The sequence below is a fragment of the Hemibagrus wyckioides genome, linkage group LG08, assembly GCF_019097595.1.
Source record: "Hemibagrus wyckioides isolate EC202008001 linkage group LG08, SWU_Hwy_1.0, whole genome shotgun sequence".
Taxonomy (NCBI): Eukaryota; Metazoa; Chordata; class Actinopteri; order Siluriformes; family Bagridae; genus Hemibagrus; species Hemibagrus wyckioides.
This window is the reverse complement of record NC_080717.1, coordinates 3865572-3880989: the sequence shown is the minus strand read 5'-3', so window position 1 is coordinate 3880989 and position 15418 is coordinate 3865572. Positions and strand designations below refer to the sequence as shown.

The 15418-nt window shown below is 37.6% G+C and overlaps 2 protein-coding genes across 2 annotated transcripts; both read left to right on the top strand.

Annotated features, from left to right (window-relative positions):
- The first annotated feature begins 2459 nt into the window (after positions 1–2459).
- Positions 2460–7872, top strand: LOC131357853 (uncharacterized). The gene is made up of 6 exons (XM_058397201.1): positions 2460–2608; positions 2743–3087; positions 6288–6614; positions 6703–6822; positions 7045–7094; positions 7409–7872. Exons 1-6 carry the CDS (start codon positions 2479–2481, stop codon positions 7523–7525), a joined length of 1089 nt encoding a protein of 362 aa, XP_058253184.1. The 5' UTR covers positions 2460–2478; the 3' UTR covers positions 7526–7872.
- Positions 7873–11623: 3751 nt separating this feature from the next.
- On the top strand, positions 11624–15418 carry LOC131357861 (uncharacterized). Its single transcript, XM_058397208.1, has 6 exons — positions 11624–11702; positions 11972–12322; positions 13500–13844; positions 13978–14094; positions 14347–14396; positions 14590–15418. The coding sequence occupies exons 1-6, from the start codon at positions 11657–11659 to the stop codon at positions 14722–14724; spliced, it is 1044 nt and encodes a 347-aa protein (XP_058253191.1). The 5' UTR covers positions 11624–11656; the 3' UTR covers positions 14725–15418.

Below are 15418 nucleotides of genomic sequence, written 5' to 3'. Positions count from 1 at the left end.
AATAGCTGAAGAATACCTCTTCTAACACATTAAGATATATCTAGTGAGGATTATATTGTTGGTGAAAGAGAGAGATCAGTCACTCAAGGAAGTGAGAGTTTTTTTTATAGATATTACTGATAGAGAAACACTCATCATGGTATATAAAGGACAAGGTTGTTCTCACTAATGCTCTTGTGGATGGATGAGCACAAATCCCCACAGCGATGCTCCAATATCTTGTGATAAGCCTTTTTGGAAGAGTGGAGGACCAACTCCACATTATAAGAATGGGATGTTCAACATATGAGTGCACAGGAGATTTAGACATATATTGTAGAACCCCTTTTTTTCTTCAGTGAGTTTGAGATATGAGCAGGAGCTTGTGTATATCATCATGGCTCTTGTAGTAGGATCCAGATCTGTGCAGAAGCTTCTGGGCCTCAGGTTGACCTCAAGGTCATACACTCATACACTATATGAAGTCTATTATGATGTGATTGTCATACAGGGACATGTTTAATTACCCAGAAAATCCAATGAATTGTTCCTGCAACTGAAAGAGTCCTGTAAAAACCTCAATATTCACTTTATTTATTTTGATTTAATTTGCCTCTTTTTCAATTCAAATTTTATTTACTTAACCATACACAGTATGGCATGTAGAGAACTGCTGTTCACCTGTCCGTGATATAAAAAATAAGATAAAATAGTTTTAAAAAAAGTTATAATCAGAATAGTAATGGAATTATCTGTACAAGATAAGATAATAAAAATATATATGAACCATATATAGATCAGTGACATTATTATATTCATTATTTACAACTGAGCAACTGAGGGATAAGGGTCGTGCTCAAGGGCCCAGCAGTGGCAGATTCTAACCCACCACCTTTCCTATCAGTAGTCCAACACCTTAACCACTAAGCTACCACATTCCGTATAACTGTTACTTCAAATCTGTCAAACTTGTTATTTACTTCTGAAAAATATTACTGGGACATCTTTTAGAATTAAATCATGACAATTTTATTATTTTAAGGAGAAAATCAATACTATATGTTTAAACTAATGCTAGAGTTTAGTAACTTTAATTCTTCTCTTCTATATTCTACATTCAATTAAACAGAAAACCTGATCTACTAATGACCAGAGTTTTAAGCTTATTATCAAAATATATATTTTTTTAATCTTATACAGTAATATACAGTTCTTATCTTACCGTCATGTTAATGCAATGACTAGAATAATTCATTACCATTGTTCGCACACGATTGATACCAATAGATAGATAGATAGATAGATAGATAGATAGATAGATAGATAGATAGATAGATAGATAGATAGATAGATAGATACTTTATTGATCCCAAAGGAAATTCCAAATATATCATTTTATTAGCAGCAAAACAAAGTGTGATAAAATTTTGACTTTTCAAATATTAGCGTTTGAAAAGTCCAGTTAAACCTTTAAACTGAATTGACACTTGATGAAACAAACAAACAAGCAAACAAAGAAACAAACAAAAAACAACAAACAAAACTACTAATTAAAGCAATTAGTTCTTATATGGTTTAAAAATGTAAAATAAAAAGTAAAAGAAAATGAAATGTTGGATAAAACAGGCTAATAATTTGCTCAATAACAGAGCAATAAAAAATAAAAATGAAGAGTACCACTTCCTATGAAGAAATGTTCAGAAAAATGGAGCCAAAGGCAGTTATCTACTGCTGCTAGCTTGCTAGTCAAGATTGTATTAAAAAAAAGAAAAGAAAAGAAAAGAAAATGTCAGCGTTTCCTAAATGCAACAAAGTGACAACTGTTACACCAAACCACAGCATGTAGGACTGTAGAGTGTGTGTGTGTGGGGGGGGGGTGCATACAGACCTCTGAAGATGATGATGCTCATGCTCATGAAGATGAATAAATATTAGCAGCATTAAATTATTAACCTATTATTATTACAGCAGTGGAAATCTCTGTTGAATGTTTCATTATTTAACCCTTCATATTAAATTCTATGCAGAGAAATGATGTCAATCAGGCCAACCCAATGAAACCAAGTAAGATCCTGTTCAGCAGCTATGATAAGCCTAGAACCTTTATAAGACACACGGCACTGCTATGGGGATTAGCAGGTCAGTTTACACCAAAACAGCTTGTAGAAAAACAAAGATTTAAAATGAGTGAGTGGCTCTAAAATATAGCGTTAAATATTTTGTTCAAAATCTCAATGACTCGAGTGATATGTGTGGCTTTGTAAACATAAATGTTAATTTGTTCAAACATTTTTTTACGATTTCTATTTTTTGTCCTCATTTAGTTACTTGGAATTTCCTGGACACACACAAGTAAGAGTACAGATACGTTTCCTGTGATCTTTTAACTTCACTGGTTTCATACATTTGTATTCTTTCACCACAGAATTGCCCTAAAAATAGAAAAGTAGCACAAAAGGAAACTGAGGTTGACACAGGTGACCTGACACAGCCAGTCAGATGAAGCCGTTATTACAAAAGACTTTCCACTTTCGTCATTTGGCTACTTTTCCGCAGCTTGACTTGACTATGATTTCACCTATGAAGATGACACCGCTGTGGATACTTATCTTATATCTGAACACAATAAGTAAGTTTTAATGGGATTTTAATAAAAGAGAATTTAGATCTTGTACTTCCTAGTTATTCTATTATTATTATTATTATTATTATTATTATTATTATTATTATAAATGCATGTCTCAGATTTGATTTATTTTCTAGCTCCAGCCCAAGCTGCGGATTTTTCTGGACCATTGTTTCTTTCCGTGAAATCTGGGGAACATATTACTCTTAACTGCCCATTTGGACCCCTTCAAACATCTGTGTTCTGGTACAAACAAAGAGCTGGAGAAATGCCTAAAAAAATAGGAAAAAGATTAGCGTATAAGGATATCGACATTTCTCCTGAGTTCAAGATGTTAGGATTTAAATTCGAGATGACCGACGGAGAAAACATTTCTCTGACAATTCCACATTTAAAAAAAGAAGACGGAGGACTTTACTACTGTGGAAAAAGTTTCATGGACAATTTTATATTAGCCAGAGGAACGTACTTGACTGTAACAGGTAAGTCCACACTGTTTGTTTAGTACACACTGCCAGATAAGACTTTATGAGCAGCCTGTTAATAGTAATAATTAATTCATTATATTATATTGTTTAATTGCTGTACTGTAACATTTTTGGTACATGTTTACTATAGCTATATATATATATATATATATATATATAAACTAAGTATATAAACTACTACTATAATACTAATACTATTAAACAAACATTCAAGTAAAAAAAAAGGAATGAATTTATGGTTTTTATTTTGAAATTTATAAATATGTTTAAGACCTACACTAAACAGAGCTTGTTTTGTTCCAAGTATCAAAGCAGTCACTTCAAATTGTATCTTTGATTTCAGATCAAACATTAAAATAGTACAATAAAAAAATACACACACACACACAAATATATGTACGTGGAGTATGTGCAGTTTTACTGTAATGCGGGGGGGTGGGGGGCGCTTTGGGGGTTTGGGGGGGGGGCTGGTTGTTGGTCCGAAAACTAGTCAGTATCTGGTGTGACCACCATTTGCCTTACGCAGTGCATACATCTCCTTCGCATAGAGTTGATCAGGTTGTTGATTGTGGCCTGTGGAATGTTGGTCCACTTCTCTTCAATGGCTGTGCGAAGTTGCTGGATATTGGCAGGAACTGGAACACACTGTCGTATACGCCGATCCAGAGCATCCCAAACATGCTCAATGGGTGACATGTCCACTGAGTATGCTGACCATGCAAGAACTGGGATGTTTTCAGCTTCCAGGAATTGTGTACAAATCCTTGCAACATGGGGCCGTGCATTATCATGCTGCAACATGAGGTGATGGTCGTGGATGAATGGCACAACAATGGGCCTCAGGATCTCATCACAGTATCTCTGTGCATTCAAAATACCATCAATAAAATGCACCTGTGTTCGTTGTCCATGACATATGCCTGCCCATACCATAACCCCACCACCACCATGGGCCACCATCCATCCACAAAGTTGACATCAGCAAACCACGAACCCACTTGACGCCATACACGCTGTCTGCCATCTGCCCTGTTCAGTGAAAACCAGGATTCATGCGTGAAGAGAACACCTGTCCAAAGTGCCAGACGCCATTGAATGGGAGCATTTGCCCACTCGAGTTGGTTACGACGACAAACTCCAGTCAGGTCGAGACCCTGATGAGAACGACGAGCATGCAGATGAGCTTCCCTGAGATGGTTTCTGACAGTTTGTGCAGAAATTCTTTGGTTATGCAAACCGATTGTTGCAGCAGCTGTCTGGGTGGCTGGTCTCAGATGATCTTGGAGGTGAAGATGCTGGATGTGGAGGTCCTGGGCTGGTGTGGCTACATGTGGTCTGCGGTTGTGAGGCTGGTTGGATGTACTGACAAATTCTCTGAAACGCCTTTGGAGATGGCTTATGGTAAAGAAATGAACCTTCAATTCATGGGCAACAGCTCTGGTGGACATTCCTGCAGTCATCATGCCAATTGCATGCTCCCTCAAAACTTGTGACATCTGTGGCATTGTGCTGTGTGATAAAACTGCACATTTTAGAGTGGCCTTTTATTGTGGCCAGCCTAAGGCACACCTGTGCAATAATCATGCTGTCTAATCAGCATCTTGATATGTCACACCCGTGAGGTGGATGAATTACCTCGGCAAAATAGACGTGTTCAATAACACAGATTTAGACAGATTTGTGAACAATATTTGAGAGAAACAGGCCTTTTCTGTACATAGAAAAAGTCTTAGATCTTTGAGTTTGGCTGATGAAAAATGGGGACAAAATTGTTGCATTTATAATTTTGTTCAGTATATATATATATATATATATATATAAATACACACACTATATTGCCAAAAGTATTTGCTCACCTACCTTGACTCGCATATGAACTTAAGTGACATCCCATTCCTAATCCATAGGGTTCAATATGACGTCGGTCCACCCTTTGCAGCTATAACAGCTTCAACTCTTCTGGGAAGGCTGTCCACAAGGTTTAGGAGTTTGTTTATGGGAATTTTTGACCATAAACATTGGCCATTCTTCCAGAAGTGCATTTGTGAGGTCACACACTGATGTTGGACGAGAAGGCCTGGCTCTCAGTCTCCGCTCTAATTCATCCCAAAGGTGTTCTATCGGGTTGAGGTCAGGACTCTGTGCAGGCCAGTCAAGTTCATCCACACCAGACTCTGTCATCCATGTCTTTATGGACCTTGCTTTGTGCACTGGTGCACAGTCATGTTGGAAGAGGAAGGGGCCAGCTCCAAACTGTTCCCACACAGTTGGGAGCATGGAATTGTCCAAAATGTCTTGGTATGCTGAAGCATTCAGAGATCCTTTCACTGGAACTAAGGGGCCAATCCCAGCTCCTGAAAAACAACCCCACACCATAATCCCCCCTCCACCAAACTTTACACTTGGCACAATGCAGTCAGACAAGTACCGTTCTCCTGGCAACCGCCAAACCCAGACTTGTCCATCAGATTGAGATGGAGAAGCCAGATGGAGAAGCGCGATTCATCACTCCAGAGAACGTGTCTCCACTGCTCTAGAGTCCAGTGGCGGCGTGCTTTACACCACTGCATCCGACGCTTTGCATTGCACTTGGTGATGTATGGCTTGGATGCAGCTGCTCGGCCATGGAAACCCATTCCATGAAGCTCTCTGCGCACTGTTCTTGAGCTAATCTGAAGGCCACATGAAGTTTGGAGGTCTGTAGCGATTGACTCTGCAGAAAGTTGGCGACCTCTTCGCACTATGCGCCTCAGCATCCGCTGACCCCGCTCCGTCAGTTTACGTGGCCTGAGTTGCTGTCGTTCCCAAACACTTCCACGTTCTTATAATACAGCTGACAGTTGACTGTGGAATATTTAGGAGCGAAGAAATTTCACGACTGGATTTGTTGCACAGGTGGCATCCTATCACAGTTCCACGCTGGAATTCACTGAGCTCCTGAGAGCGACCCATTCTTTCACAAATGTTTGTAAAAACAGTCTGCATGCCTAGGTGCTTGATTTTATACACCTGTGGCCATGGAAGTGATTGGAACACCTGATTCTGATTATTTGGATGGGTGAGCAAATACTTTTGGCTATATAGTGTATATATATATAAACATGGGTTATGAAACTTTTAACCATATTGTTCAAAATTCTAGAAAATTTTTAAATGTTTGCATTATCTTACACTTTCTATGTTATTCTAAACAGATAACAGAGATGTAAATTTCATGGTGTTGCAGCGCGGCGTGTTGGACTCAGGAGCCTCAGTGACTCTGCAGTGCTCGGTTCTCTCTGAGAGCAGAGCAGCAGAACTCCAAGTGCTCTGGTTCAGAGCTGCTCCACCACAATCCCATCCTCAAATCATTTACACTCATCACAACAGCAGCCATCAGTGTGAGAGCGGCTCTTCTACACACACCTGTGTGTACAACTTCACCAAGAACATCCTCAGCCTCAATGATACTGGAACTTACTACTGCGCTGTGGCCCTGTGTGGGAAGATCATATTTGGGAACGGGACACAAGTACAGCTGGGTAAGAATATAATAAATGCATTACTGTATAAATATTTTATTTTTAATTTATATCTGGATTTAATATTTTAACATATATATTTTTACAGCTTCAGTAAAATCTGAAGACCCTGTAGTGATCTGCCTTGCTGTAGCTTTGGGAGTGTGCGTGGTTGTGATCTTTGCTCATATCACAACCTGTACATGGAGAAACTGTGAATATTTCACTGGTCAGTCTTCAATATGGTTGTGTATCTAAATATTTTATATTACAAACAGTTCTTCCTTGATCTCTGCCCAGTTTCAGTGAAATACACCAATACATTGATTGCTTTATAATCATTTAATTTGTACTTAATTTAACATAATAATGTAATTAATAAAACTTAAAAGTAATAATTAGAAAAACTTCAATCTGGATCTAAAAATTAAAATAATCTTTCTCTTTTCAGTTAAAACTTACGATTCAGTTAAAAATACGATGAAGGAAGCAGCAAATCAGGTAAGTAGTGTTAAGCCTACACACTATTCTCAGATTATTCGCTGTATTTTAATTGAATATTAACAATTTCACTGAAAACAACAATTGTTCTAATAAAAACCCAGAATTAAGTCATTAATAGTAGTTCATTCTTTTTAACCTAAACCTTGTAATATTCTGTTAAAAGCCTAAAAAAATATCTCGACTTGATCCTGCCCAGTTACAAAAAATATCTAATCCAGCACAAATAATAAAAAGACCTGAGGGTCTTTAAAATAAGGCTAATACATTTAAATATCTTTCATTTGAAATGACTCTCATATTTGTTTCCACAGAACCGTGATGCCATGGAGCTGAGTTTTGCTGCTTCACACGTCAATAAAAGACAAAGAAAGACAGAGCGAGCTCAAGATAACGTGTATACTGAAGTGATTTACTCTTCTGTTTCCTAGATCTTATGTTATCTTCATGTCCTTCTGGGTTTCCTCCAAGTTCCTTGTTTTCTCTGACCTTCCAAAAACATTGTAGTAGGTGAACTGGTGAAAATAATTTGTCTGTAGGTGTGTGTGTGTGATTGTCTGAATGTGTATATTCATGGTGTCCATGTTTTGAAGATCATCTTGTTGCATGAAGACATTAAAGTTCCATTTGTCTGATTTCTGTGATCGTTGCCTTTTAGTCATGACTAAATTTAAATGTATCCTAGAAACATGTCTGATACAGTATTTAGGTCTGATTTAACATTTAACAACATGTCCTCGTGACTATAAAGGAAACCTAGCTAAAAGTTTGTAAATATGAAAGAAATTTGTAGATCTGTTTGACAAGTGAAAATGATTTTACAATTTACTATGTCTGTTAAAAGATAACTGAGGCCCACTGACTGTTTTGTGGTTTATTGTGATCCTGCAGTATTGTGAATTGTCAATGCTAGCATCTGGTGTCCAGTGTAATGCTGTTCTAGGAACATAGAAAACAGCAGAAATAGCAGCAAGTTAACCACAAGATCTTGCAAAATGTGAAAATTGTTCTCTCTCTGAAAATATAATGTCTGTAGGTGTGTGGCATGAGTTTACACACACGCACACACACAGGGGTCCAAACTTATGAGAGTGCGAGTGAAAATGTCTCTATTTGGCATTATTTTTCAATTTAATACAAAGGTTTTCATTACAAATTATAATAGATAGATAGATAGATAGATAGATAGATAGATAGATAGATAGATAGATAGATAGATAGATAGATAGATTAGATAGACCGACAGGCAGATGGCCTGTAGAAAGAGCAGACAACTGGCTAGCAGATAGCAGAGCCATTTCCATGGTCATAAACCTGACAGGGATTCAAAGTTACTGCAGAATTTCTCCATGCAGCCAATGAAGGGGAGAGATTTCTTGCAACCATCTCTTCAAACCTAGGCATCACCACATACCCATGTTCATCTAGGCCCACAATGGCTGAAGAACAGATGCCTAATAAGGATTATTCCACATCCTCGACACCTCAGTTTGGAGGAGGCACCTGCATGTTGGTGGAAGGCAGTGTGAATTTAGGTAGCGTCCGTCAAGCTAAGAGCGGCTTAGCTTTCATCAGGCCAATCTAAGTTAAGCTCAGCAACAGCACATGTAATCAACTCCAGGGGCTTTTTGAACAGTGGCAATTTTGAACTGTGGCAATTCAACTGCAGCTTGTTGCCCACATCAAGCTCCTCAGAGGCCGATACAGACAATATACTATACTCATCTAGGTTGAGAGAAATCGAAAGTGAGCTCCCGGAGCCAAAGCATAGGTATGAGTGTCAGCTGAGAGAACGATAGACTGAACCTGGCGTGCTGAATCGAGAGATGTGGGTCTTGAGCCACATGGCACAGTCACTTGGCTGAAAATCCAGCCAAGCGTGCGTAGAATGATCTTAGAAAATGATACAATAGACAATAATAATTCCTTGTTTGTGTCGGGAGAAATGACAAAGCGAGCTCCCTGAGTCAAAATAGGGAAATCCGAGTTGGGAGAGAAGACAACTCTCACTTCCGCTAACTCGACCTACAAGACCCATGATCATAGTTGGTGCTGCCTCAGCTATGAGGTGCAGGTGCTTGGCTAGAGAAAATGTCATAGGTGCCATAGGCCATTCTATGGCTGCATTAGTTGCCACAAAGAGGCACCTGTGGCTTAACTTAACAGGGATTAAGGACAGAGAGAAGTTATTTCTCCTGGATGCCCCGATTTTGCCTCAGGGCCTGTTTGGCGATGCAGTGAGCACGGTCGTCGACCGGCACCAAAAGGTGAATCACCGGTTGGCAGCATTCAGGGAATTTATATCTTGCTGCAGTGAGAAGCCTGGGCCATCTTCCAGCTGCACCTGCCCCCCCAGCTCGCTAAGAGCAGAAAGAAGGGCTAGTGTGGTGGCCTGTGCCCCCGTCAAAGTCTACAGAGGCTGGCCAGCATGCTCAGGCCTAGGCCCGTCAGGAGAGAAAGGACCTTAGGTCTGTCATCTCTGCCCACACCTGAGCGCCCAAGTGCTTGGGTTCCTAGGAGTGTCCTCCTTATGGCGGTTTCTCCTACCTTTTGCCTCGCCACCTCTGCCTTTTCCTGCATGTCATCGTCACAAGACTCTTTTGACGGACGCCTCGCTTTCGGACTGGAGAGGTCTTGGATGGCCGTCTCACTCAGGGTCTCGGGTAGTGCCCTCATCTGTTATAGCACATAAATTGCCTGGTGATGAGGGCCGTGTTTCTAGCATTGTAACTGTAACTTTCTCCCACACCTCAGGGGCTACCATGTGTTGGTGCACACAGACAGCACTACAGTAGTTTCCTATATCATCATCAGGGCGGTCTACGTTCACACCCTTTGCTGAGGTTGGCGCAGCAGATTCTGCTCTCCTAGACAGTGCTCCTTTCTGACAGATTACTGTTAATTGATTAATTTTTTTTTTTTTACTATGCCACAAATGTTGCAGCTTTTAAGCAACTCAGTCTAGGTGCAAACACACACACACACATTAGTTTGCTGACTCCTTTACCCTGTCTGCCGTCTCCCAATAAACCTGTCACGTACATTAAGTGGAGAGAATCCTCCATGGTACATAAGTTATAAAATGCTTGGTGCTGTGCTGTTAAAATAAAACAATTAATGATGTAGTGGTGTGTAGTGGTGAAGCTGATTATTTTTCAATAATAGCATGGTAAATTGTTTATTTCTTGTATACCACCACACTGCTATTAGTACACGATTTAAAACTTTGACCATCTAAATGTTAGACATTAGGGGTCACACAGAAAAAAATGAAGCAATATTTGTTAATAGTAAAGAAACTGCATCCTGTGATTGACAAATACACACAGTGTGGTTTAATTTGTAGGTACAGGACTTTCAATAGATTGACCTAAATTATTTAAGTATTTTCTTATCAGTAATTTACTTCCAATCTATAACTGATGTAACAAGATTGTACTTTTGTGACCTCATCAGTCAGCATCATCATACCACTGAAAAATAAAGAAGCCAGAATGAAAGGCTTCAGGCTTCTTCTTCCCATAATCAGCAGGAAGTTTGTATGACACAACTTCCTGCCAGATATTTCACTGGCGTGAACATGTTTAGGTAATGGCATTAATTGAATATTGTGGGAATTGAGAGCCCTTACACTGACTCAACCCCACTGAACATCTTTGGGAACTGAACTGAAACTGGAGCCTCCTCAACATCCAAAATCAGTGTCTAATCTCACTTATGCTCTTGAAGCTGAATGAATGAACACAAATCCCCACAGTCACTTTCCAACATCTAATGGAAATCATTACCAGAAGAGAAGTGTGGAGCCCATTATAACAGGAAATGAGAATAAATCTGGAATGAGATGTTCAACCTACCCATATGAGTGTACGGTCAGGTCTCCACAAAAGGTCTGGCCATGCAGTTGGCCATACAATACACGAGATTTGTAATCAATGGTATAGATTGATATAGGATCAGTGTTTAGAAATATCCTGTTTGGATTGTGTAATCAGCCGAAGCTGGGATGAAAATGAGAATATTAAACTGCTTGGAGAACTTTATTTTTGAGTAGCGTCTACTTTCAAATCCTAATGGCTACCCACTTAGCTGTAATTTTCTTCATTTAAAATGGAGTAATTGCAGAGTGAATCTTAATTTTTAGATAAATTGACCTTGTTTTGGGGCTCTATAGTTATGTTGTATGTTGGTAAAGAGCCGGTTTAACAAACAGATTGGTACAAAGACTTAATCTGAATAAATATGTTAAAAGAAAAACCTCAAAAACCTTTTTAGCTAAGGCCATATTTGTGTACAAAAGCTTACACAAACCTGTAGTTCTCAGAACTATACATAGTCTGAATGTTTTCCCAGATCCACCATACACACATTCAGTGACAGCACTTAATACTTAGTGTTTTGTTTTTCATCAATACTTCCTATCTTATATCAAAGCTCTTGGATTCCACATAGAGAGTTTTGAGGTCAGGGGGCTGAGCTTCCAGAGGTTTTTAACTCTCAGTAACGCCCCTCAGGCTCAGTTTGTTGAAAGAACATGATCATGAACAAACCTGGGGTTTAAGATGCTGATGCTGATGTGGATTACAGTGGTGCTTTTTAGTCAGACTGGTGAGTGATTATGGTTTTAGATAAATATAGATATATATCATTTGTATTACAACATTCAGGTTTTCTAAAGAATTCAAAAGTCAAAAGTAATTGATATGACCAGGCTAGGTACGTTTAGTTACTTAAAATCTTACAAAAGTTTACTATCTGAAATGTTTCTAGGGGCTAAATGTCTAATCAGTGAAGCTATACAGCATTTTAATGAAAGTCTTAAACTTTGTGTGAAATTTAAACATGACTTTTTCATGTTCTGTGGCACATCACAATAGTTTCTGCACAAAAGAACGTCATCCATCAGCCGAACCCGGTGATCTCTGCTGCTTCTGGTGATAACGTGACTCTACAGTGCTTTCGAACAAACAAGGGAAGCACTGAAACCATCATTTGGTACAAACAAGCAGCAGGTCAGGAGCCTTGTGTAATGGTCACAGTGCAAAAACTATCACTGGATCCTATTTTTGGAGATGATTTCAAATCGCCAAGGTTTACTGTTGAGGATTTAAAAGAAAGCTGTGATTTGAAAATTACTAACGTGGAACCGTCAGACGAAGCCGTGTATTACTGTGGATTAAAAATGATTACAGTAGAGTTTGGAAAAGGAACATTTTTATCAGTGAAAGGTAAGAATTTACAATAAGGCATCAATTTCATTACTTTTAAAGTGCATTTTTATTTTTTACTATAACTATTTAATCTTAAATAAGTTAATGTGATCTGAATTTCCTTTGTATCATATGTCCATTATTTGTACTTAATATTCATTTATAGTGTATTTTGTCTGGAATTTATAAATATGACATATTCCATATTGCCATGTTTTGTCATTTTTGGAGTTTATATTCCTATTCATAATTAAATTAAATTTTATTTAATTTTATTTTAACAATGGACATTGCCTCAAGGCAGCTTTACAGAACATAAGAAACATAGTAGAAAAGTCCAAGATTGTTGGACAAAAATGTTAGACAAAATCATTCCTAATGATGTCAGCTGAGGTGACTGTGGCAAGGAAAAACTCCCTTAGATGGTAAGAGGAAGAAACCTTGAGAGGAACCAGAGGGGTTGTGTGATGGAGATACAGCATATGTAGAATTTTATTGTGTGTATTAATTAAGAGGTTGTTGTCATCCTCAAAGTCCACATGCCGTTGGCATCTTTGCTTTTAATACCCGAAATCTTCATGAAGCAGGATCCAACTTTAGCTTGATGCTTTAGGATCCTTGGCCTCATCTCACTGAAGGTCTGAAATCTTCATGAAGCAGAACACAACTGGAGCTGGCACAATCTCTAGATGCCTCGGGATGGGTAGAAAAAGAGAAACAAGTGGAAAGGAATTAGCGTAGTTGCTGTTCATAATATCAGTACATTCATACATAATAATAATAATAATAATAATAATAATAATAATAATAATAATAATAATAATAATAATAATAATATCAGTCCAAAAAATGAATACACCAATAACCGAATATATTGCAAAAAGTATGTTAAATACACAAATATTATAATAATTATAATACTATTTAAAAAGTAAAGCTAATAGTAAAATTGTCAAAGTCGCTTAGATAGAAATAGATTAATGCATATTCTAAATGAATAAATTTATATGTCTGTGTTTATATATATACATTTCAGATACATTGTTTTTTCCTTTTTAATATACATAGACAAAACCTGTCTATAATCTAATATATTTATAGTCCAGATGTTTGATGTTTAATGTACAAAATATAAATAGATAACTATTAAAAGATCCAGATTATGATCTCACTCTGTCTATATCACACTGACCAGGTAATGAAGATGTAAAAGTGTCGGTGTGGCAGCGTGCCGTGTCGGACTCGGTTCCTGCAGGAGCCTCAGTGACTCTGCAGTGCTCGGTTCTCTCTGAGAGCAGAGCAGCAGAACTCCAAGTGCTCTGGTTCAGAGCTGCTCCACCACAATCCCATCCTCAAATCATTTACACTCATCACAACAGCAGCCATCAGTGTGAGAGCGGCTCTTCTACACACACCTGTGTGTACAACTTCACCAAGAACATCCTCAGCCTCAGTGATACTGGAACTTACTACTGCGCTGTGGCCCTGTGTGGGAAGATCATATTTGGGAATGGGACACAAGTACAGCTGGAGAACTCTGGTTAGTTAACAGTTTGTGTATATTATTTTTGGGATTTATAGATACAGACAACTTATGTGTTATATTTTATTTCTTATGAATATATTACATGTTCATATGCAGACAGTAACTTGGTTCTTTTTGTCTCTTAAAGCAACGTCTTATAATCCTGTAGTGGTCAGTTTGACAACAGCCTTGGTAATGTGCGGGATTCTGATTTCTGTTCAAACTGTTTTACTCTGTAAAAGGAAAAACTGTCAACAATGCAAAGGTGAGTGTTTAATATGATAGTAAGAATGTATTTTCAATACATATAGTGTATAAAAATCAGTATTAATATTCATAAAAATCCTCAGCAGTTATTTACCATTGAGATTCAGTTAATATTTAATAATTATTAGATTTGAGTCCAAAATTAAAACATAATAAGGAAAATGTTAGCAGTGTCAAATCTTTATGCAGAATAAGTCAGATTCTTTGTAGATAAAAAAAATCTTCATTACATTTGTTCTTTTTTTTCCAGAAAGAAGTCAGCATGGTGCTGTGATAAACACTGAGAAGATGAACACTCAGGTATTGTTTCACTTGCTACAGGAAATGACTCAGGATTATAGTTTTTACATTTTGTTAAATATATGTATTATGATTAAACTTAATTTATTTATTGCAGATTCAGTAATTTCATATAATTGTGTTATATAATAAAGAATACTAAATCATATTTTTATCATTTATTATTATTATTATTTCATGTTCATTTTAACAGGATCCTGATGGCATGGAGCTGAATTACGCTGCATTACATTTTAATGAAAGGAAAACTAAAAGAGTGAGAGGAACCCGAGGTCGATCTCAAGAAAGTGTGTACTCAGAAGTGAAAACTTCCACCATTACTCACTAAAATAATCTTCAACATTATGGTACCTGAAATTGTTTGTACATATTTTCGATCTGTTTCATTGTTTTTGTTTATAAGGGGTCTATAAACTAGCATTTTTTTTTTTCTGGAATGGTTTGATTCCATTTATCTCAGTACAAAGTTCTTCTTTGTTAGTTAGACAGCATTCACCATCATCATCATCATCATCTGAGGGAAATCTTTTAGAAGAACAGCGTTCCCTGATCTAGTCCAGATCTGTTCTGGAGTCTTGTGGCACCTCAAGCAAGCCACTTTTATTTATCTTTTTTTTTTTTTTTTTTTAATTGGTCAGCCGTCTGTAGATTTAGTTACTTCTATTCTGAAATATTTATGTCCTTTGATGAAACACATGACTGAAAAGATTAGATTTCTGTAAGAATCATCCCACAGTGAGTCAAGTTTTTGTTAAAATTATGTCCAAGATGAAGAAGTGGCTTACTGATGCCACAGAGGATCTCAGCCTTTCATCAGACATCATTCTTTTCCATATTCTTCTGCCTGCTTTCATAGTTTGTTATTCAATTTATTATTATTTATTTTTACACTCATCAGTAATGTATCTAGAGCAAATCTTACATGTACTGGATTCCTCTTTGTATGTATAAGTGGGTGGAGTCTGTGGTTTACTGGAGTCTGTGGAAGGGTGAAGATTGAAATAACCTACTTTCCACTTATC

Coding starts and splice junctions, on each gene's coding strand:
- LOC131357853 (XM_058397201.1), top strand. CDS start 2,479: ATGAAGCCGTTATTACAAAAGACTTTCCACTTTCGTCATTTGGCTACT. Junction 3,088..6,287: donor AACGTACTTGACTGTAACAG/GTAAGTCCACAC, acceptor TATTCTAAACAG/ATAACAGAGATGTAAATTTC. Junction 6,823..7,044: donor AAACTGTGAATATTTCACTG/GTCAGTCTTCAA, acceptor TTCTCTTTTCAG/TTAAAACTTACGATTCAGTT.
- LOC131357861 (XM_058397208.1), top strand. CDS start 11,657: ATGCTGATGCTGATGTGGATTACAGTGGTGCTTTTTAGTCAGACTG. Junction 12,323..13,499: donor AACATTTTTATCAGTGAAAG/GTAAGAATTTAC, acceptor CACACTGACCAG/GTAATGAAGATGTAAAAGTG. Junction 14,397..14,589: donor CTGAGAAGATGAACACTCAG/GTATTGTTTCAC, acceptor TCATTTTAACAG/GATCCTGATGGCATGGAGCT.